General features: G+C 35.9%; 1 protein-coding gene across 1 annotated transcript in view; it reads right to left on the bottom strand.

Moving 5' to 3' along the window:
* HCN1 (hyperpolarization activated cyclic nucleotide gated potassium channel 1) overlaps positions 1–25,386 on the bottom strand; it is a 466,192-nt gene that overhangs the window by 404,333 nt on the left and 36,473 nt on the right. Inside the window, exon 2 of the mRNA XM_061393578.1 lies at positions 6,142–6,565. Coding sequence (XP_061249562.1) covers positions 6,142–6,565 — 424 coding nt within the window. The remainder of the gene's footprint in view (positions 1–6,141; positions 6,566–25,386) is intronic.

The raw sequence follows: 25,386 nt of genomic DNA, 5'->3' as shown, positions 1-25,386 counted from the left end.
CATACTTTGTCAACTTCTTTTTAATTGTCTAGACTTAATAATACTGCCTATCCAAATAGAACTCATCATACAGTACTTTAGGACTCCAGAGGATCTGCTAAAATATCCTCTTAAAAAATATATGGTAATGTTGAAAACAATTCTCTTGAAAGAAAGAATTATTTTTAGAGAACAAACAAACTCTTTCTTTAACCTGAGGAGAAAGTATAAATACAGAGAAATCATCTTTACATATGTGAATATCCACTGCCATGCATTTTAGCTAAACATAAATAGACAAGCAGTTAGGTGATTCTAAGAGAGTATCAATGAATAATTTCAAGAGAAGATAGTTTTGGTATTTCCAAATATAGAACCCTGAAGTAAAACAACCAATAGAGGACACCTAGTGGTCTTCCGCAGAATCAATATCTGCCTGCAAAAAGTATGTGGCAACTCACACAAACACAATAATATTTTTGTTAGTTGATGCACTAATCTGAGAAAGATGACATAATGAATCTCATATTTATAAATATTATAGGCATACATCAATTTAAATATTTCAAATAATTTCCATGTATCTCATTTCCTAAGATTAAAATATTAGAATTTAATGTTGTAGGCGTAAGTAAGTCACTTTGAATATTTCTCCCTAGAATAAATAGAAAATAGAACGTACAATTTGAATAAACATCCATAAGTGCTAATTTTGAGCATAAGGTCCATTTTATACCACCACGTTTCTGGTGGTATGAAATAAAAATCTCAAGTATCATTGTATCAATAATAAAATTATATAAACATACTGTTAATATATTATTATATTAATGATTATTAACTATATCAAATATCAATACTTAAATTGTAGAACACTACAACTCATATAATGTCTTATCATATTTTATTTGATAAATATATTTCAATGGCAAGAATATTCAGCAAAGATAAACCTCCTTTTAACTAAAAAGCATCCTGCCTGATGCTGGCTATATATAAAAAATGCAACTGTGTGATAAATCTCTTTCTTAACTGATATTATTAGTTCTATCCTCAGTTGTCTCCAACCCTCCTCAATCCGCAGCATTTTAAAATGCAAACTCCCTGCCTCTAAAGCCTCCCTGACACCTTACTGTTTGAGTCAGTCCTCAGCACAAATTCCTGCCTATACCTCCAAACTCACTGCCTTGGCAACCCAGATTCTGGAGATGCAGAACTGTGCTGACTGCTTATGCTTCATGTCTCACTGACTGCACTCCTCTGTCCCATGTTTCTCATCTTAGTAATCCAGGCTCCAGCTTCAAAACTCACTTTTGAGTATCCCTGAAGCTTTCTTCTGCAAAAAAAAAAATAAGCTGTAGTTGTTCACTCCCTCTTTTATGCCATCACTTACCACACCATCTGTGATTATTTTCTCACATGTCTCTTTTTCCTACAAAGCTGGGGTATGTTTTGTATTCTCATGCGTAGCATCTGCATATAGAAGCACTCAGTATATGCTTGGGAGGGAAGAATTAATTTTCCTTTGCAATTATTTAATGGATTTAGACCATGGAGGACTGCCATGTGTTCAGCGGATAGGTATGCCTGGACAACCGATTGTGTTTAGAACTCTGGACTATGGTACAAGGAGATTCAAGGGCAAAAAGTTGACACTGACGTTCCCTACAGACGTTTATGCCCAGGTAAAGAAAAGAAATGCATACAGGAGAATTCACAACCAGACTATGAGCATGAACAAATGCAAGCAGAGACAGTAGAACTGTTCAAAGTAAAAGTACTGACCATTATAGCATAGTCCCTCAATGTAGAATATTTTCAGAGGTGTTTGAGCATCAAATGAATAATGAATAATCCTTCGGAAAAGGAAGGCTTTCCAAACCTGAGCTGTGACACATGCAAAATTAGCAGATGCAGGAAAAAAAAAATCCATTCTCTGCCAGAAGCATTATAAAACTAAAAATCAAACAGAAAAGAGCTGTTTGGTGCAAATAAGAAGTGACAGTGGTGAGATGGGGAAATGGTTCACTGAGAGCCTTGAAGGCAAGCAAAGAAACACAGATCTGATACCACAAACAAGGAGCCTCCCTAGATTCTAGCAGAGGGAAGGCTTATCAAAACAATGGTGTTTGCTTATGGCAAGTCTTAGAATTCTATGTGCTGTCTAAAAAATGGAAGTAGTTATAATATGCATGGTATAATTATAACAAGAGTTAGTTTCTAATCTACACCAATTAGAATGCTAAAATTATGAAAGACAGAAACTGCAGTCTGTATTAGCTCCCTGTGGAATACATTTCCTTATTAATGCCCTGTTGTTAAACATAATTTGTATATATATCTGCCTCTAAGCCAACATAAAAATCTAATACTGATTGCTATAAGAGCATTGCAATATTCCAGACACATTATTCATCTGAAATGTCTATAGACATACATGAAAATCAGAACCACAGCCCTCTTTCTTGCCTCAAAATAGGCATGTTGCTTGTGATAGGTCTAAAATCTACACCCAAATGGTTGAGAGGATAGTAAATGAGGAATAAAAAATAAAATATTATAGGTATGTATTTCAAAGCCATAGTTATTACAGGAGTTTCATGTGTTTACCATGCCTGTATTATACTGCCCATGAACAATTTGTACTTTCTATGACATTGAATCCTACAAACAGATAACCATTGCAGACTAATATTTCTTTTCAATTATTGTTTCCAAAATATCTAATCATTTCAAGGATCATCTGCCTTTGATAAAACAACAGGGATCAGCAGCTGTAACATTCAAGGTTCCTAGAACTCTTCACCTTTACTAACCAAATAATCTCCTATTTACTAAACTCTTAATCTACCCTTAATCTCTTCAGTGGCTGGTGAATGTCAAAATTGTTAATAACATTCCATTTAATTTCTGAGGATTTCCTCACCATATGTCTCTTTTAGGAGGATCACAGAGAATGAGATCTTTCTGTGATAGGTTGCAAACCAGCACTCTGGACTGGGTCACTGACTTCACAACACTAACAACAATGCTGAATTAAAGGGATGCTTTTTTCAAGTCAAAATACAAAACTGAGAGAGATTCCATTTTCGGGAGATTATAGGAAAAGGAATTTTCTGATCTGATTTATCTAAACAATCACCCCAGATCTTCTCACATGGCCATGCATATAAAGTTTCAGTACAGTGTCAGAGAGCTTTAATTTTGCATCCTAACGCTATTGATCTTATCATTGCTTCTGGAAGACAACTCCCCACGCCACCTAACACCATGTTTCATAAATTTGTTGGCCAAATCAGCTCTTTCCTTCAGTATTAGCCACCATGTTTAAGTTTAGCAGGCCAGTAATATAAGGGCTAAAATTTGACATTTCTCTATTTCATTCACAATATTTTTTGAATTTATCTGGCTTTGGCACTTCTTGTTGCTTTTCAGTTGAACTAATTCAGACCAGGGGGCGAAAAAATTTCATTGAAGATGGAAGCAGTTTCCTATAGAAGGCAGCCGCTTTCCTTGGGAATGATTCATTTAGAACTGTGGCAGCTTCCAGACTTCACACATTACTTCCCCAAATTTGCTGAATTTAGCATGAGCCAGCTTGGTATTAAAACGCTCAGAACTCAAAGACATGTGGGTGAACCCACATCTTCCTCTGTACTCTTATTCCAAATGCTCAGAGAGAAACCTGATTACTTGTTGTGTTTCTACTTGTAAACACATCCTGGTGGCATTTATAAAACTTAGGTAGAGATATACTAATTTGGAACCATTCACGTTTTTTGGTGACTTTGGTTTCAATCATACAGGTAATGCAATCACGAAATAATAAATCCATAATAAATTTGGGGTTAATTACTACTGTTTTTTTCCTCTAACAGCATTACAAACAGATATTAAATATCCATGATATATGTGACATTATATGGGGCTATCATATAATCAAGAAAACATTCTTCATGAAGTGAGCTTATGGTTCATTTACTATCAATGTCATTTATTTATAAGTAAGATTATGCCAACTCACAACTCGAGCCTGAATGGGTTTGGTTACCAAATGTCTGTAATGGCATATTAAATTTCATTTTACAGTGATGATGGCAGTGAGCCAATGCTCTTGAATTCTATCATGGCATCTGTAGAACACCATCGAGTTACACACACCTAAGTGCCTCTGACCGCTGCCAGGAACCAGAGGACAACAGTGTCCAGGAGCGTGCTCTTCTATGACTACGTAGCCTGCCATTTTATCTGATAGAATGCCATCTGTTCATCCTTCTGCCATTCTCTAGGGTAATTGGGTTCAAACTACAAGACACTGAAAATAGTCACATTGTCCACTGTATTTTTAATTGTCTGGGTATTTATATCAGTGACTTTTCTTCTCACAGGCTACTCATTAAAATAATTTTATGACCATGTTTTAAGAGGCAAATATTCAAATCATACATTGCTTGGACCACAAAGCTCAGTTAAGAAAAGTTTTCCACGTATTTTATTGTACATATAAAATGGTATAATATTAAATCATTTATCACTAAAAGAATATATGTTATAGTGAGAAGCTATATAGTTTTGTGATTAAGAACTTGGGATCTGGAGTCAGATTGCCAAGGCCAGAATCCCAGTTCTATCTACTACTCTGTGAATCTGGGCAAGTTAGGAAGCTTGGATGAACTAATCCATGTAAAGAATCAAATATATTACTTGACATATAATAAGCCATCAATAAATATTAGCTATTTTATCAATAATTACCTTGCTTTGATATTAACATTAGCATAATAATGTTTGAGAACCAAACATTTATTACATGTTAGATGGAATGTGCTACATAGAGATACATTACAAGATGAATCCAGTTTCTCAAATGAGCTTCATCTGATTTTAAATGTAATTCGTATCCATATTTTAAGAATGATCCATTTTTATGCCTTTTAGCAGTGTCTTATACTGGCTTTTATTGCTGCATGTCATTTCCTGAAATCCTAGGAACCAAAATGCCATCAACAAGCACACACAAAACGCTGCCAGAGTCCCACAGAAAGCAGAGCTAATGTTCACAGAAGTTTCACTTTATGACTTGTTAAACCTAAATTCCAACATATAATTCATCCTGAAAAGCATTTCTGTAGCTAGTAAAGTGGCGATTAATGCCTAGTCAGTGTGCTGCTTTCTTTAGTGCAGGTTTAGTCACTCTGGAGGCCTTTTTGACCCTTATTTCTATGCAGACAATAAAGTTCAGGTTATAATTAATTTTTAAGGTGTGTTTAGAAGGAAAAGAAAATCAAAAAACTAATATGCAGACTGTGAAATTAGGGACTTACCCTCCTTTGCTTGGTGATGGGACATTTGACTCACATGTTTAGAAACTCCCTTTTCCAAAGCCCTTTCAGGTCCCACCCAGTTTCTAAGCCCTTTCAAGTCCCACCCACTGCCTAAGAACAATGGATGCCCTTTTCAGCAGAACATTGGCCAGATTCACTGTTTTTATTCACTGTATTATTTGTGTTTTCTATGTAATAATTTCCCTTCAGGATATGTGCTTTTCAGTATTATGAAATGATCTAGTAGGGAGAATCTACAATAAATAACCATAACACAAAGAATAACAAAGAGTAAAATTATTCCACTAAAATGTCTTTATATATACAAGCTGGAAATACACAAAAGAATCTTTTTTCTTCAAGCATGATTCTCTGAAGTTTCAATATGAGGAAACATATTCCACATTATTTCACAGAACTAATGATACAAACTAGCAATCGGACCCTACAATTTTGTCAAAGATGGCACTTGATGTGTTAGATAAAACAAATTAATATTACGTGGTATATAAAAACAATCTCCCATGGTGAAGGAGCAGTTGCACTGGTTAAGATAAATATTTGCTGATTAAAGTAGATTTGCTTTTGAAAAGACTGAAGTGGCATAAGACAATTGCCTTACAATCGCTAACTTCTTCACTTTACTCAAATTCAATTTTCAACCATATCTTTTAAAGTTGCAAATGTATCACTATGTACCAAAAAGGAAAAAAATGAAATTTTTCTTTTTGAACTTCATAAAACTCATTATACATAGCACAGCTGTTCATTTTAAAACCACTGTAGTTTAAAATCTCATGATATATAAACTTTATATAAAGGAAAAGATATGTCTTACCTCTTCCCACTGATGTATGTATCTAATTAACCTTGAAAGTCGTAATAAACGCAAGAGACTGAGAATTTTTGTAAACCTCACAATGCGAAGTGCCCTGGCTGTCTTGTAAACTTCCGAATCCATTCCTTTTTCTACAATGAGAAAGATATAATCCACTGGGATTGATGAGATGAAGTCAACCACAAACCAGCTTTTTAAATAATTCATCTTGATCACTTTAGGGTCCAGGATGATTTCAGAACTGTCTTCATTGACAGTCCCAGTCCTGAAATTCATGATCAAGTCCAAAAGGAAAACTGTATCTGAAGCCACATTGAAAATAATCCATGGTGTTGTTGTCTGTTCTGTAAAGAATGTGATTCCAACTGGTATGATGACCAGATTTCCAACCATCATTATAAGCATTATTAAATCCCAATAAAACCTACAATAAATAAAAGAAATCATATTTTAAGATGTAGACAATAATCAGTCCTCCTCCTCCCCCACCACCACCATAAAAATTATTACAGAGTCAGACATGACTGAGCACAAGCACAAAGTTAAATAAATGAACAAATTGCTCATTTGGTAAATAAGATAGCTCTTTCAATGGCCATAAAGTTAAATCTAAGTAAAATAAATATATTCCTAAAGCAAGGCAGTGTGACTACAGAATTCTAACAATTATTTGAGATGAAGTTATACAAATAAGTTCATGAGGACCCATACCCCCATTTATCCCATAAAGAAGTAAAAATAAACTCCCTTTATAGTTTCAATATGGATGAAAACAGGGAGATCTATATTATAAAGAACTACTTTAAAGAAGACTCTTTGGAGGTACTTTGAAGTATTTTATATATAAAATCTTCAATCATAGATTAGAATAAACAGTAATAAATAGGGCACATAAAAACTATGGTACTGCAAATTTATAACTACAGATTAGGTCAATCACAAATTCTAGAACTGCCACAGCTTCATAGCACTCCAAATATTTATGCTCTATTTTTCTTAATTTGAAAAGAGAAAACATTATTAATTTTGTTCTGAGGCTAAAAATATTTGAACAGACACTAGGTTTAAAATCAGAATCTACTTAAAATCTGCACTTTTAACACTGCTTAATTGAACAGCTACTTTAAATAGATTGCCACTGTTTTTCCAAACAATTATTTGTTTAAAATTTCTGATTTCATTTTCAACATAGCTGTGATTATTAGCTACCTTTTGAAACATTCTTATCCCACCTTATATTAAAATTAGGAAGTTTATTCCAGGTTAATATTGTACTAACATAGAGTTAAGATTTATCAGTATATGACAAATTCATCAAAGATTATTTTAATATTGCTTTCATTTGATTTCTTTAAAGTCTATTGACACTGTAGTTAGGCTAGGTAATAGACCACACTTGTTACAGTATAGACTTGTAAAAGTAAAGAACCAAATCAACTAATACAACTCTATGGTCATAAAACAGTCTACAGAAACATGGGCTACTGCATTCTGGTTGAAGATGTAGTCTCTGAGCAGTTATTTTTTACAAAAATTGTATAAATTTTCATGACAGACATTTCTGTTAATCAAGACATTTTTATTTTATATTAGTTCTCCTACTTAGACTATTTGGGCTACATTTTTTTAAGGCATACATTTGCATGAACCTTTCAAAGTTATTATCATTCCTAATTATGAGTGACTCTTCGGTTAAAAGTAGTAGTACAAGAAAGAACTATAATAGTCTCACTCTGCCCTTGTTTCTACTCTCACCTCGGAATTATATAAAAGATTAACGTTTCTCATTTTGAAGATTTCACCAGTTTTTCTGTCAAAACTTACCTATAGATTTATGGACAAGTACACAAATACAGAATGTCAATCATATCTCATGCACTGGTAATTACAACGAAATCCTTTGTCTCTTTTTTTTATTTCCTTTCCTAATGGAAATGCAAAATACGCCATTTAATACACTAAGGACAGAGGAGAGATGTAGATAACACGCAATACTGTAACAGACGTTTCACAAAAAAGTGACACCACTGAACTCTAAAATGCAATCATGTGTGCCCTGAGGATTTTCACTTCACTGGACCCTTATCATCTCTTCTCAGGGCTCCACTCTGCTTTTCTCTGAAAGGCTGCTGTTCCCTTGGGTGTCACACATAGCCCTTTTATCTTCTATTCTACACATGCTCTTTGGGCAATATTATACACTCATCCATGTCTTTCATGATTAATTCATAACTGATGACTACAAAATGACTATTTCCCATCCATTCCTGTCTTCTAAGCCTCCTAATCCTAATAATCAACAGTCTAATTAAATCTATCCCCTTGCATATCTCATACTCATGTCAGACAACACACCCAAGCTCAATCTCATCACCTTCCCTCCCACAAATATCCCTCAGATGTTTCCTATGCCAGAAAATGGTACAATGTTATACCTCATTTGGAACCATCCTAGATAGCTGGAACCAGCCTAGGTAACCCCTGGCCAAAAATCTACTCAATTTCATTATTCAATCAATTACCAAGGCTATTTGGTTCTAACATGTAAATGTAAGTTGAATTCATCTATTTGCCCTTTACCATTCCCACTGCAGCTGTCTTCAACCAGAAATTCTCACCAACTGTTTAATTCAGAGAGAAGTTACTTAAATTATCTAACCCTAAATTTTCTTATCTGTAAAATAAAGATTATTATAGAACCAAGTGTTGTTGTTTTTTTAAGTACTACATGCAAATCACAGATGCTAGCATATAACAAGCTGTGGCATACAATGTTGGAGTTATACTTAGTATTCATTTACCTTTCCTTGCTTACCAAAAGAAATCCAATTTTGGGAGAGGAGTCAGGAGCCTTTTGAAAAATACTCATTTTTAAAAACATGCTTATATTTCTGCTTTTTTTTTTTTTTTAAGGGAAAATCATATTCTACCCTTCTTGGTCAACAGAAATGAAAAGGATAAAGTATCATCCACTCTTTTTTATAGCAATAATGTTTACCACACCATGGCTTTTTATTAGTGGTGCTTAGTAAGGACTGAAGCCATTAGATATCTCAATATCAATATGATGCTCAATTAAACCTTACAATTTCCTTTTAAAGTATCATTGACCCTATTTTGCAGTCATAAACACAATTCTGTAGACTTTGCATAATATAACACTTCTTTGGTTAACATGGATTCATTCCTTAGCTAGCAAGGAAAATATAGTTATCACTCACTCTAGAAGTTGCTTTAAAAAACAGCAATGAAGATGTTCCTGAAAACTGACCTCATGAGACTCACACCTCTCTGGCCATGAGTTTCTCTTCTTAACTCTTTGCTCTGAAAGTTTCTTTTCCCCTTAACTCAATTTCTATGTCTTGTACATTTTATCACAGAATTGTCTTTCCTACCTACCCCCTTTTTGCATACCCACTGTTGTGTCTCGACTTCAGGCAAAGCTAGCTCTTGCTTAGAATATCTCAAAAAGTCTCCTGTCTATGTTATCCGATCAATTCAACCCACAAGTTCCAGAGCAACCATCTAACATGTAACATACAGGTGAAAAACCAACATGGACCCTCTCATTTAAGTAAAAACACCAAGGCACTCCCTAATATAGCTTCCTCCTCCCTTCTTATCTCTTCTTTAACATTTTATGGTAAGTACCTTATGACTCAAGCAAGATAGTACTTACTTTTAATCGCCATCATCATACCTAGGTACATATGTATGAGATATGGTCACTTCCATTCTACGAGTTCCTTTTCCTATCAGCATTCTACCTGTCCTTCAAGTCCCGTTCTGGCAATTAATTTTTAGGCTTTTTTTTTTTTCTTCTTTACAACCCCCAGAACATTTATTTTCAGTATGTTTCTTATTTCATTTTTGCTCTTGTTACTAATTATTTGAAGTTCAAAACTATCCTATCCTTACATGTATATATATGTATGGCTCAGTCCCTTTGCTGTTCATATGAAACTAACAAAACACTGTTAACTGGCTAGTCCCTGATATGAAATAAAAAGTTAAAAAAAAACTATTTTGTCTTCTGTTTAACTTCTGCACTAATGCAGACAGTATCCAGGACAGCAAATGCTAAGAAGATATATTAATTAAATTTTAAGTAGAAACATACACTTCATGAAGATATTTAAAGAAATCCTTTTTTAATAAGTTAAAGGTCATTAATGTAGTAAATACTTTCCTAATATACCTTTTGGGCTTCTCAGGTGACACTAGTGGTAAAAAAAACCCACTTGCCAATTCGGACAACATAAGAGACACGGGCTTGATCCCTAGGTCAGGAAGATCCCTTGGAGAAGGGAACAGCAACACACTCCAGTGTTCTTGCCTGGATAATTCCATGGACAGAGGAGCTGGCAGGCTACAGTCCATGGGGTCACAAAGAGCTGGACATGATTGGGCAACTAACATTTTTACTATAAAGATATATAAAAGATTATATAACTCTAGATTTTATTGATTGAGGACTTTTATAATATAGGACACATTAAAATAAACAGAAAACTAAGAGATTAAAAATATATTCTTAGGTCAGACAACCTGCAAGCAAACAGTTTTGGATTTGACATCTTGTTTTGAATGTTATAAAACCTTCTCTTATTCATCCTCCTCTTGAAGACAGTAGTTGTCAAAGATAATGATTAGACTTTGAAGGTAGTCTAGGGTTCAAATCCTAGTAGTGTTAGCTGTCGGAGGAGGCAATGGCAACCCACTCCAGTACTCTTGCCTGGAAAATCCCATGGACATGGACAGAGGAGCCTGGTAGGCTATAGTCCATGGGGTCGCAAAGAGATGGACACGACTGAGCGACTTCACTTTCACTTCTCACTTTCATGCATTGGAGAAGGAAATGTCAACCACTCCAGTGTTCTTGCCTGGAGAATCCCAGGGACGGCGGAGCCTGGTGGGCTGCCGTCTATGGGGTCGCACAGAGTCAGACACGACTGATGTGACTTAGCAGCAGCAGCAGCAGCAACATTAGCTGTATGGTTTGGGGCAGGGTATTTAACTGTTGTGACCTTCAATTTTCTCCTATTCTCAGAGTTTCTCTGCCAGGAGGACTGCATAAAATCATTATGCAAAGTCTATAGTACTTGTGATACAGAAAACTAACTTTCTCTATAAATCCAACACTCACCAGAAAACCAAATCTTGACAATTACAATATAATAGTAACCTAGGTAATCATTTTTGCCTTACGCTAAAAGTAGATAAAATTCACAAACTAAAAATGGTATTTCAATAATAATTAATATATCACTAAAAGCTATGATCACTTTAATTACTAATAAATGATATTCATAGACAAATTATTTTTATGTTAATCAATTTCCCCCTGTAAGCATTTAGGAAAAAAACTTCTGGTTAAACCCTGCAAATGGTACCAGATGTACACATAGCTATATGGTTTTTCCAGTAGTCTTGTACGGACATGAGAGTTGGACCATGATTCTTTGGCTGAGTGTCAAAGAATTGCTGCTTTTGAATTGAGGTGCTGGAGAAAACTCTTGAGAGTCCCTTGGACAGCAAAGAAATCAAAGTAGTCAATCCTAAAGGAAATCAACCCTGAATATTCATTGGAAGGACTGATGTTGAAGCTGAAGCTTCAATACTTTGAAGACCTGATGCGAAGAGTCGCATCTTTTTTCATTGAAAAAGACTCTGATGCTGGTTCTTTTCCTGATCCCTGATGCTGGGAAAGATTGAGGGCAGGAGGAGAAGGGGGTGACAGAGAATGAGATGGTTAGAAGGCATCACTGACTCAATGAACATGAATTTGAACAACTCCAGGAGATAGTGAAGGACAGGGAAGCCTGGCATGCTGCAGTCCATGCGGTTGCAAGGAGCCAGATATGACTTAGCAACTGAGCAACATCTCTTTTACCTATGGTTGAAGTCAGTTGATACGATAAACTAGTCCCCCTACTCACACTTAAAAGTCACTCCTAACAATTATATCTTTAGATGTCAAACATAAATTAGGCATACACTTGTAAACCAACTTATGAGGTTTATCAACCTAAACATATAAATAAACAAAGGTCCAGATGGATTTACTTTTTTATAAAACACATAGTCTTTGCAATTACATTTCAAATTTTATTTAAAACTGATTCAATTTTCAAAAGTCCAATTAACAGCCTGATTATTGGGCATATATCTCTTGAATAACATGATGTCTTCTCTTAAATGCTATGTCCCCTTCCTAGTATTATCAGTGGCAATTCACCCCACCAAGTCTTAGCAGCCAATACCTGAGCTTTGATCTGACAGGTTCCTGGACATTCTTTGTCACCTTACAAATCTCATTACTTACACACAGAATATTCACACTGGGGTTAATATTTTGTAGGACACATGCCTATCCTAAGCCTTGCAAACAAGTTTTCCAAGTCAACCCTATTATGGGGTCTAATGCCTTGTTGTTTCACAGGGACAAATTCATGTCTAAAGGGGGTGGGGAATGAAGGTATCAGAAAACACAGACAAATATAGGTATTTGAAGTGAAAATACACTAGCTTTCTCAGTACAGTAAATATCCCAATTTGTAGGAAAGTTTAGCTTAACTTATGGATAAAATTAATTTAAACCGTATTTGAAGACAAATGCTTTCCAGTAAACAGCAATTTAGCCAATAAGAACTTGAGTATGGTGGGAGGTACATTATGTTTTAGCTAATCTTATTTATTAACATGAGCTAAAGGGACAGAAATTTAATCCCTAAGAAGGTATTGGATTTGTCCCAGGCCAGGAAAAAGTAAACATGTTTGTTCTGCTTCCCCCTTCCTCTGAAACTGCAGTTTTCTCTTTGTGTGTTAATTTTCTTCCATAATAGCCTTAAAGTGAAGTTAAAGTGAAGTCACTCAGTCATGTCCGACTCTGCGGCCCCATGGACTGTAGCCTACCAGGCTCCTCTGTCCATGGGATTTTCCAGGCAAGAATACTGGAATGGTTTGCCATTTCCTTCTCCAGGGGATCTTCCCGACCCAGGGATTGAACCCAGGTCTCCTGCATTGCAGGCAGATGTTTTACCCTCTAAGCCAGAGTAAACGCTTCAATAATAGCCTTATATTGGTCCATATACTCTCATTTGTGGCATTTTAAAATTCTGTTCACTCCTCCCCCAAACCTTCAGTTTCTATGACTTGGCATTTTCATAATTCTTCACTCATTTTTATATATTAGCAGAAATTAACTTTCCTCAAGCTTTACCTGACATTCCTTTTTCCACCATTAAAGTGGGCATTCTATAAGACAAGGTCAGCCCATATTTCATCCCTCTATTCACTCTCTCATTGATCTCATCAGCCACACATGCTCACCTGATATGGTAATGTGAATGGTTATCACTGGCCTTAACCTCTGAGATAAACTGATGCATTTCTAATTACATCCTGCATAATTAGTGGCCTCTGAGTATCCCAGTGGAACAGCCATCTCAAAGACTGAAATCCAAACCAATGAACCTTACAGCCTTAAAATAATTCTCCTGATATTATGTCTGCTTATTGTGGCATAGCTTCTTTTTTTTTTCTGTTAGCCAGCCACTAAGCAGAAAATTTTTAAATTATCCTTGATCCCTCTGTAATCCCAATTCTGGCTTTTGGTCATTTGCCCAGACTTACATTCCTTCTAATACAGTAGTTTTCATATTCAGCTTTTCACTTTGTTCCAATGCCATCATTCTCTATGAAGTTTATATTATATCATTATTCTGCTTACTAATTTTTCTGTTTCTACCTGCCCCAGGAAATTACTTCCTATTTATATCTACCAGACTTTTCCTATTGCTTGCAAAATGAAATGTAATCATTCAAAATCCTCTAGAGTATGCACCAATCCTGTGTCTGGAAGCTTATCTTTTTGTACACAGATGATCCTCAACTAAATTCACAGTGGGGGAAGGAGAGGGTAGGATAGGCTGAGAGTAGCACTGACATGTATCTATACGATCCCATGTGTAAAACAGATAACCAGTGGGAAGCTGCTATGTATACTTAGAGCTGGTTAACGTTATTGTACAGTAGAAACCAGTACAACATTGTAAAGCAATTATTAAATAAACAATTAAATAAACTTAAGAAAAAGACTGTTTTTCAGACTCTGTCTTTGCCATTGCCAAACAAGTATCTGGGATTTTCTTTTCCCAAAACCCACACCCTACCTCTACGTTAATGGTCAGCTTAAATACCAGTTTCTTCAGATTACCTTCTTTTATTCCATTCCCAGATGAGCTGGAATTTTGTCTTCTTCCTTCCCCAAACCCCTATCTCAAGTTCTCTGTGAATTCCAGCGTTTGAGGGCACCGACGAGTGAATACTCAATACCACACCATAATGAGATGTCAGCAATAATTTGATAAAGACCATTTAAAAAAAGATGTCTGAAAATACTGCTTTCGTGCTTATTCCAAGCCAAACTCTATGCCAGTTTTCTTTACTCTTAAATTGCTTAGCAAATATGTTTCAGATTTCCCAATGATCAAATTCCAAATAAATCAAATTTATCTTAGAGTGTTTATTACAATATTGTAAGATTTTAATTAAAATACACATTATCACTTGTTCTTTTGTATGGTTTGGAAATTAATAGCTATGTATTTATTTTTTACTTCTTCTTGAGTGGTATGTCATATTTTTACACATATTTTCTTGCTTTTAAAAAACAGGAATAGAAGATGTAATTCAAGGATACTTTCATGTTATTCAAATTTACTTCAAATGAAGGCTACAACTTTTATTCCTCTGAACCAAAACATCTGCTTATCCTTAAATTTCCTATATGAAACACATTTCTATAAGTCTATAGCTTTCATCAGAAGTTTCAGAATGAAGAACTCCCTGAGAATTAAGTAATCCTATGCTGTGGTATTGTCTTTATGATGACATATAGATATTACATAAAAACAAAAATCCTAAATGTATAAAAGGTGAGTATAAAATGTATAAAATAGCTCCTACTCTTTTTTAGAGTCCCTTAAAAAGTCTAATTTAAAACTATTTCTTAGCTTCTTAGTATTTTTTAATCAAGTGATTTTTAAAAATTTTACTCTCTTTGACTCTCAGCATTTAATTCTTTAAGGAAAGCAAAAATATTGTCAGGAGTCATGTCAACCAAAATGTATTCTAGTACCATTTATTCCAGTATAAGATTCACTAAGTTGAGTCTGTTTTTTAACTGTCTCCAGGGACAGACTAAAGGCCATTAGGTCTTTAGTCTGATGGATGGTCCCATGACATAGACAATGAACGCAACTTTATTTTGAAGCTCAGTTAAACGACTATCAGTTGTGAAGGGCTTTGTATTTGATGATACACTTTCATCTGACCAATCTGAAATTTTTAAAAGAAGGAAGGTGACTGATTTCTCCCTGTCTAAATGCATGGCTAACTTAAGGTGTATTCAGATTTGGAGTTTCCACTCCAAAATAATTCTTCCCTCATTGCTAACATAATCTTCTCATCACACTGCTTATTTTCAGGTCATCCGTCTCTCATTGCTGATAACGCAAGTCAATTCCCCCATGTTTCTCATTGCTCAGTAGATCTTGGTAAGCCTTCATCTTCTTTGTTCACTCTAACCTGCTGATGCCATGTAGATTTTTTGCATTATTGCTCCAGTTTGAGGATGTGACTTAAGGTTCAGAATGAATATCCAAGCACATTATTGTGTCTGGAATGTTGCAAGATGTCTCCACTTTATGGATATGTTGGAATGTGCAGATGATCCTCATTTTTACATATAATAATACCTCACTGAATTTTGAAAAAGAAAGAACATCAAGGCACTGACGTGTAAGTAATATTCATTAGATAACAGGCATTTTGTAAACAATTTTGATTACAAAATTTATTTTGATACTCAAAACAGCCAGAGACATGGGCAGCATAATCTAAATTTAACAAGAGGAAACAATCTCATCCAGCGAAAGATCTTTCTTAAATTCTTGTAGCAGGAAATAAGAAAACAGCCTTGAACCCAAGACCAATTCCCATGTTTACACTCCTTCTACAATATTCAAAGCCTGAATAAATGATTCAAGGATTTTAAGTAGCATTAAAAAAAAAATGCTTTCTCACAATATAGCCACATATTCACCTGTCCTTATCAGTCACCATGTGAAATGATAACAAAATTGCTTTCACAAGTGTAAGCCCTAACAGGGAGCAGAGTGTGGTGCTCTGGATATGGGCTTTGGTTTTTGTGCCTTTCAATGCAGAAGCCATTGAGAGCTTAGCTACATCCCCAGGGAATCAACATGACAGCTCATCTGTCCATATGCCCAATAGCACACATCAAATAAAAGAGCTTTTGGATTACCTGTTTCAAACTCTTTTCACCTTGGCCTACAAAGATACCTCACTAGTGTATAAAGCAAAGTCAGTTCAGAAGCTCTATAGGTAAAAAACACTTGGAAAACTAGAGTAAAATTTAGTACCAAGCAAATATTTTCCCCAAATACATTATACTAATTCCCAAAAATATCTTCCACATAGCAGGAAGATACAGTCTGAGAAATGGAAACATAAATGACATACAAATTCTATACTTAAGAACTTCCAACTTAATGGAAAAAGGAAAGCTTGTACTCATTAAATAAGATTAGAAGAGAATTTAAGACCTGGTCATAAATAGTACACTGCAGGTACTATGGGTTTTCAAAAGAGAAAAATCATTGTTCATCTGTTTAAAGAAACTACAATTATTAAAGAAACTCAAAAACAGCATTTGCTGAGGACTTCCTGAGGTTGCCTTTTACTTGTGGCACAAACATTAATTTATGAACACATACAGTCTGCTTCCTGAGCTTGTCCTTATGCATACAAAGAGAATTAGGCACAACCACAGTCCTCAAGAAAATAAGGACTAGGAAAGACAATCAATAGTGTTTCTAAAACAGACTTAGAAAAAGCCTTACTAAGGCACTCAAAGGAGAGAATGATCAAGTCTTCCTTGGGGGAAGGAGAGGTGGGCAGGGTTCACAGAGTCAGTTAGTTTATACCTTCCCTACACAACTGCAAAAACTTGTCTGGCCTAGACAGTTCAGTTCAGTTCAGCCACTCAGTCATATCCGACTCTTTGCAACCCCTTGAACTGCAGCACACCAGGCCTCCCTGTCCATCACCAACTCCCAGAGCCTACCCAAACTCATGTCCATTGAGTCGGTGATGCCATCAAACTATCTAATCCTCTGTCATCCCCTTCTCCTCCTGCCCCCAATCCCTTCCAGCATCAGGCTCTTTTCAAATGACTCAGCTCTTTGCATCAGATGGCCAAAGAATTGGAGTTTCAGCTTCAACATCAGTCCTTCCAATGAACACCCAGGACTGATCTCCTTTAGGATGGACTGGTTGGATCTCCTTGCAGTCCAAGGGACTCTCAAGAGTCTTCTCCAACACCACAGTTCAAAAGCATCAATTCTTCGGAGCTCAGCTTTCTTTAGAGTCCAACTCTCATATCCATATGTGACCACTGGAAAAACCATAGCCTTGACTAGACAGACCTTTGTTGGCAAAGTAATGTCTCTGCTTTTCAATATGCTATCTAGGTTGGTCATAACTTTCCCTCCAAGGAATAAGCATCTTTTAATTTCATGGCTGCAGTCACCATCTGCAGTGATTTTGGAGCCCAGAAAAATAAAGTCAGCCATTGTCTCCCCATCTATTTGCCATGAAGTGATGGGACCAGATGCCATGATCTTAGTTTTCTGAATGTTGAGTTTTAAGCCAACTTTTTCACTCTCCTCTTTCACTTTCATCATGAGGCTCTTTAGTTCTTCTTCACTTTCGGCCATAAGGGTGGTGACATCTGCACTATACCTCAAACATTTATTGAGCAACAAAACCGTTAGTCTCTAGGCTGACACTAGGCAGTTGCCAGATTTGCCACAGGAATGCCAAGAGAAATAGTTACAAAAAAGGGAGATAAAGGGAATAAATGCCATGGAAAAGTTAAAAGGCCTGGTGATGTATTTTATCCCTTAGTTAATGCTTTAGCTCCAAGGCAGTACCAAGTGTTTTCTCTTCATAAATTTTAAAACTTGGCTTTCCCAGTTAAAATGAAAGATCATGATCAAGGATAGCCAAGAATGTGATCAAATCAAAGCTCAATTAAAAAATGCTAAGTTCTGTTTATAGTTATAAATTTTATAATACCATATTTTTTTCCTCAAAATACTTTTAAAAATAATATCCATTTATTTAACAGTCAACTTCTGAAGGTAAAGATTGATTTCCACAGATTCTAGGTTCTATGTGGATAAATAGGAGTAATACTTCCATTTAGTTGACATTTTTCCCTAAAACAATGATACTAAAAGATGTTATTTCCTACTTGAATTGCACTGAGATTTTCACCCACTTCCAGCTGCATGTTATCTGAGGAGCAGGAGGAGTGATGTGTTGAGGAAGAAAATGCTTCTACCAGGAGCATATGCTGCCAGGTCTGTAACAAGTAATCAGGGTGTGTGGGCAGAGTAGCATTTGTTGTGGGATACTTAAGAATTGAAGACCAAATTTCTTTAATAGTCTGGGCAACTCACACAAACACTGGGACAAATATTAAGCAGAATTGCCAGGTTAATGAGAAATTGCAGTCACCTACAAGGAATCGAATGTAATACACCCCAATCCACTTCAGTCCCCACCAACAACTCACATATGTACTTTTCTGCATAGTTGTACCTAGAAATGTTTGGCCTTTCTCCATTCACCTCACCCTTCTTCATTCAATGGTACTTACCAAACCTTTTTTTTTTTCCTTCAAAAAGAAGCAATAGGAGGTTGCTCAGCAGATAACTGAATACCATTAACATGTTGAAGATACATGTATGCTTTTCCTGTAGCCCAGTGACTTGAAGGAAAATGTTACACTTATTCAAAATTTACTAAATTCTGCAAGAAGATTTTGTGATTTGTACATTTTGCACATTTCAGTTCACTTTAAAAGACATGGCTTCCACTTTCAGGTAGAAGTGATAGGTTGGGTGTTTAGTTTCTTCAACAGCTAAAAAGCAAATACAAAACAAGAGACTTGTAAAGAAATAAAATCTCAGACTTGTCTTGGTGTCAGAGAGATAACTGAAAAATAAAAAGTGAAGATCCAAGAACTGATCTTATATATGTATCAAAGATAGCAATTCTAGGAATAATTATTTTGTTGTGTTTTGCAATTACTAATTCAAAGTCTTTATTTCAAAACCCATATGGTCTATATGACAATATAAAGATGAAAAGAAAATATTAACCTATAGAATAGTTTTATGAGAATTAAATCATGCCAAAACTGTTGGCAGTTTAAAATTTGTATAAATGTCTTAATTTACATTTCTACCCGTGTCTGACCTTTTCTTTCACTAATCCTCAACCTGATCACGGAGCTTTAGACAAGCTAATCTAATTACTAATCCTCCGTGCGTCCTTTTCTTGATTTCTTCTGCCTAGTTCCTCCCTGCAAGTGCTTGGAATACACTTCAGTACCTTATTTCTCTTCTTAATCTTTTCCATCCTCAAATGGACCAGCAATTCCTCCAGCCCAGTCCTAAATTCTCTAAGCCAGTCTCTCTTCTTTTTCTTCTACTTGTGTGGCACATGAACCTTCATTTCAGTTCAGTTCAGTCGCTTAGTCATGTCTGACTCTTTGCAACCCCGTGGACTGCAGCACACCAGGCCTCCCTGTCCATCACCAACTCCCAGAGTTTACCCAAACTCATGTCCATCAAGTCAGTGATGCCATCCAACCATCTCATCCTCTGTCATCCCCTTCTTCTCCCACCTTCACTCTTTCCCAGCATCAGGCTCTTTTCAAATAAGTCAACTCTTCACATCAGGTGGCCAAACTATTGGAGTTTCAGCTTCAACAGCAGTCCTTCCAATGAACACGCAGAACTGATCTCCTTTAGGATGGACTGGTTGGATCTCCCTGCAGTCCAAGGGACTCTCAAGAGTCTTCTTCAACACCACAGTTCAAAAGCATCAATCTTCTGCTCTCAGCTTTCTTTATAGTCCAACTCTCACATCCATACATGACCACTGGAAAAACCATAGCCTTGACTCAACAGAGCTTTGTTAGCAAAGTAATGTCTCTGCTTTTTAGTATGCTGAATGTATTAACCCTAATCTAAGAGCAAGCAATAGCATCTCCAAAATATCTTTACAGATCGGAAGTGGGGGGGCAAGTTTTCAGTGTGGGAAAGGGATTTAAGAGGAATTTGAAGTAAAACTATTTCCTTAGCCAGCACACTGTTTTTAATTAATTATGGGTCAATAAAAAATAATAATATATCCCAAAGAGACTTATTCACACATCATACAAGATTGCAAAAATCATTTATATGGGTGGGCATAAACTCTCACAAGCCATCTCTTGATATTTTTTTGGAAGGTAAGGATCATGTATTCTTCTAATACATTTAAAGAAAATCTGCAACAGTGCAGTGCAGGCAGTAAGCCCTAGAGAAGCATTCATGGACTGAATAAAGAAATTACCTCCAGGCATGGCCAGGTGCCCCAGGCATACAATCCTTAAGTACCTTTGCTTTTCTTTCACACAGAAAAAAATGCTTTGTATTTTTTATGTGTATAGGGACAATTTTTTAAGGTCTATTTCTCCAACTACAATGGATGTACCATGGTCAGGAACCACATCTGTTTCTCCTTTCCATGGGTGCCCATTGTCTAATTCAATGCCTGCAATTACAGTGATTTCTCTAAACATCTACTGAATAAATGATGCATGAATACTCAGGGCTTTAAGAAATAAAGGCACAGTATCAGAATTTCAGTCTACAAGTATCTGTTCCTTGAATATTTCATTCTTAATATCAGGAAAACATGGACAAGCTAGAAGATATCCAAAAGAGAATAAGGGGAAAAGAAAATTAAAGAAATGAAAACCTTCCTTGTGAGGAAAGACTTAAAAAGCTGAATACATAAAGCTGGACTAGATTAAAACTGAAGAAATGTGAACAGATGCCACACATTTTTTAAAGTGAAGAAGGACTTAGTTTAAACAGTAGAGTGAGAGCATAGAGGAGGAGCCATGGAACTCATAGTGGCTGGTCTCACAAACCCCAACAGCTTCCAAGAAATCGGTCACAGAGGGCAAAACAAGAAAGTGTGTTGTGCTTGGAAGAATATTTTTCAAACACCTTGGGCCCCCGAGGCTTCCAAGTGGCTTGTCTTGAGATCAGAACCCAAGGATTGTTTGGTCTTCAACCCATCCAGAGATCTATGATGGTTTCTAGTGAGTGGAAACTTGCCATTCTCACATTGCTTGTGGTAAAACAAACACCCAAGGGAAAACTCTTTGCTTCTTATACTATAGTATAAGACAAATGGTATAAATTTGTCTTATACTCTTTCTCCTTTGAGTAGAAACTATAGGTCAGATTTTAAAAGAATTTTTAAAATGTATGTCATTTTAGAATGACAAACCCTTTCACATTAAAAACTATTGGGTTTTCCAAAAAGTCATGATGTAAGACTCAAAGAATCTTGTGGTAGTTACCAGAAAATCTGGCTTCAAGCTTCAGATGCCTCCAAACTAGCCATGTGATCTTGGTTAAGACACATACCATTTTGTTTCAGATTTCTCATCTGTAAATGTAGAACTAGTAAAACATTTTATGTATGTCCCACAGAACTGTGGAGTAAATACAATGAAAATGATTATTGTGAAATTACTTTGTGAATACTAAGTTGTTTCATAGCAATAGGGAAATAGCTATCGTCTGACAAACTCCTACAGTGTCCTAGTAGTTTGACAGCCAATTTGAAAGGTAACAAAGTAGTACTGTAACGGTGATTCCTCTTACTAGTGTTAGTTCCTAGAATTCCATCCAGTTACAAATATAATTCAGAACATTCAGAGAATGTTCAGGTTGATAACCTGTAAAAAGTTTCATGTTGATATTGGACATTTTTTTTTCTATATGTGTTTTACAATTTAATATAGTGTAAATTTGTTGAGGACACCAGTCTAATATTTTTTTCAGCATGTTTGATACTGTACTAGTACTTAAAATGCCCCAACTTATGGTTATTTTTCTAGGAATTTTTTGGAAAACTGAAAAACAGTATCGTTTATGCCATAGCCATAGCACAATTTTCCTTATAGCATAGGAATAACTTACTGAAAAATAGTTAGAATTATCAAAACAGATAGACACAAATGGAAAATTATGTATTTCTCTCTGGCTCCATCCCAAATATGTCCTACTGAAAATGCACCCTAGATAGTAGAGTCATAAATTGGGCTTAAATATCCATTTCTTAAATTCCTACCTTTATGGATACTAGCAGACAGGTAAGCATTCTATTGAGAAACAGAAGTCTTATTTAATAAGCATAATGTTCGTTTTTTTGCTTTAATATTTTGCAACCTAACTGCTCTTTCTTTTAAAATAAATGTATAGAAAAATAACAGTTATGTCTTTAAGCCAAAAATAGTAGTTTGTTATTTTGTCAGTGGTATTTTTATTATTGATCAAGACAAATTTATTGGTGCTAAGAAAAAAAAAAACTACTTAAGAATAAGCCTATAATAATACAATCAGAAAGAAGACTAGATTGGATGCAGAAATGCTGAAATTCTGATATCTGATATTATCTCACCCTTATAATCTTGAGAAAAATCCCCTCACTATGGGGGACATGGAACAACAGACTGGTTCCAAATAGGAAAAGGAGTATGTCAAGGCTGTATATTGTCACTCTGCTTATTTAACTTTTATGCAAAATACATCATGAAAAACGCTGGGCTGGAAGAAGCACAAGCTGGAATCAAGATTGCTGGGAGAAATATCAATAACCTCAGATATGCAGATGACACCTCCCTTATGGCAGAAAGTGAAGAGGAACTAAAAAGCCTCTTGAAGAAAGTGAAAGAGGAGAGTGAAAAAGTTGCCTTAAAGCTCAACATTCAGAAAACAAAGATCATGGCATCTGGTCCCATCACTTCATGGGAAGTAGATGTGGAAACAGTGTCAGACTTTATTTTTGGGGGCTCCAAAATCACTGCAGATGGTGATTGCAGCCATGAAGTTAGAAGACACTTACTCCTTGGAAGGAAAGTTATGACCAACCTAGATAGCATATTCAAAAGCAGAGACATTATTTTGCCAACAAAGGTTCATCTAGTCAAGGCTATGGTTTTTCCTGTGGTCATGTATGGATGTGAGAGTTGGACTGTTAAGAAGGCTGAGCACCGAAGAACTGATGTTTTTGAACTGTGGTGTTGGAGAAGACTCTTGAGAGTCCCTTGGACTGCAAGGAGATCCAACCAGTCCATTCTAAAGGAGATCAGTTCTGGCTGTTCTTTGGAAGGAATGATGCTAAAGCTGAAACTCCAGTACTTTGGCCACCTCATGTGAAGAGTTGACTCATTGGAAAAGACTCTGATGCTGGGAGGGATTGGGGGCAGGAGGAGAAGGGGACGACAGAGGATGAGATGGCTGGATGGCATCACCGACTCGATGGATGTGAGGTTGAGTGAACTCCAGGAGTTGGTGATGGATAGGGAGGCCTGGTGTGCCACAATTCATAGGGTTGCAAAGTCAGACACGACTGAGCGACTGAACTGAACTGAACTGATGGGTCTCTATTTTCTCCCCTATAGAAAGTAAACCTAGATGGGCACCAACATCTTCTCAAATCTAAGAATTTTTAGGACCTATCTGTGTATCAGAGCAAGAAACTGAGAGAATTGAAGCCATCTTTAAGAAATTTAATATGAAAACTAAGTGGGAAAGGGAGAGAAGAAAAGAAAGAGTAGTGGGGTGGAAGAAAGAAAGACTGGGAGATTGGGGTTGGTAGACAAAAACTATTATGATAGCTCAGTTGGTAAAGAATCTGCCGGTGATGCAGGAGACCCCGGTTGGATTCCTGGGTCGGGAAGATCCACTGCAGAAGGGACAGGCTACCCACTCCAGTATTTGTGGCTCAGCTGGTAAAGAATCCACCTGCAATGTGGACCAGTACTCCTGCAATCCATGGACAAGTAAAGAGTCAGACAGGAATGAGTGACTTTCACTTTCAATTTCATAGAATGGATAAACAATAAGGTCCTATTGTATAGGATAGGGAACTATATTCAATATCCTGGGATAACCATAATGGAAAAGAATATAAAAGGATGTAGGTATGTGTATAAACTGAGTCACTTTGCTATACAGGAGAAATTAACACAACATTGTAAATCAGCCATATTTCAATGAAAAATAAATTAAGAAAAAAAGACAGAGTAAACAATCCTTGTGAGAGAAAAATAAAATATGCCTGGATTTGTGGAGAAGGAAGTTAAAGGAGTCAAATATGCCAGAGAAACCTATGCATCTTATGCCAGAGAAACTAGAAAGTGACAACCTGAAAACTTGGAGAGTAGAGGTGGGAAAGATTATAAGATCAGTTTTAGAGATAATGAGTTGAGTATGGTTAATATTTACATGACAGAAGACAGGGAACTGTAATATTCTAGAATTCAGAAGGGGTGTTAGAGCTGGGGAAAAAACTTTAAGAATCTTTACGTGGATTTGAAACAGCAACCATGGGAGAATATGAGTCTTTATAGAGGACATTTTGACAGGAAGGAGGAAACAGCTAAAGTGATGGTCATGAGCCAAGTCCCTCCTTGGGCAATAAGAATATGAACCAGGAAATGAGGCTACGATGGAATCTCTGGGAGGAAGCAGTGTTTGGCATGGAGAGTACAAAGAGACATCATTCCAAGAATGATGGAGTGACTAACCACAGGCAGCTAACTTCAGTTCTTACATCTCTTTACAAATCTTTACAACTAATATATTTCTCTGCCACTTACTTGCACCATTGTGACAGGAAAGTTTTTCTAAACTGAAAACTGAATATTTTATATGATTCAGTTTTAGGAATAAATACATATTTACATAAGTCTGTAATTAGGCTAGATTTCAATAATATAAGCCAAAAAAAGTCAAGTAATCATGTAGTAATAATCACAATGATCAGTGTGAAATGCTATCTTGGAATAATTCTCTAAATTTAGTATTAGTAGTGGAATATTTTGACTTCAACGAAATTTTATTTCAATTCAATAAAAATTGTGATGTCTTATACTTTGCAAGGAATCATGACAAGTATAAGATGAATGAAAGTCACTAATAAACAAGACACAACATGATCAATTTGGATGACAATAAACAGAATATAAACAAAGCCACTCTGGAAATTCAGGAGAAAGAGAAAGTAGTTAGTTCAGGG

This window comes from Bos javanicus, chromosome 20 (assembly GCF_032452875.1).
Source record: "Bos javanicus breed banteng chromosome 20, ARS-OSU_banteng_1.0, whole genome shotgun sequence".
In the NCBI taxonomy this organism is placed as follows: Eukaryota; Metazoa; Chordata; class Mammalia; order Artiodactyla; family Bovidae; genus Bos; species Bos javanicus.
Note: the sequence above shows the minus strand (reverse complement) of the source record. Positions and strands in the feature narration are given on the sequence as shown.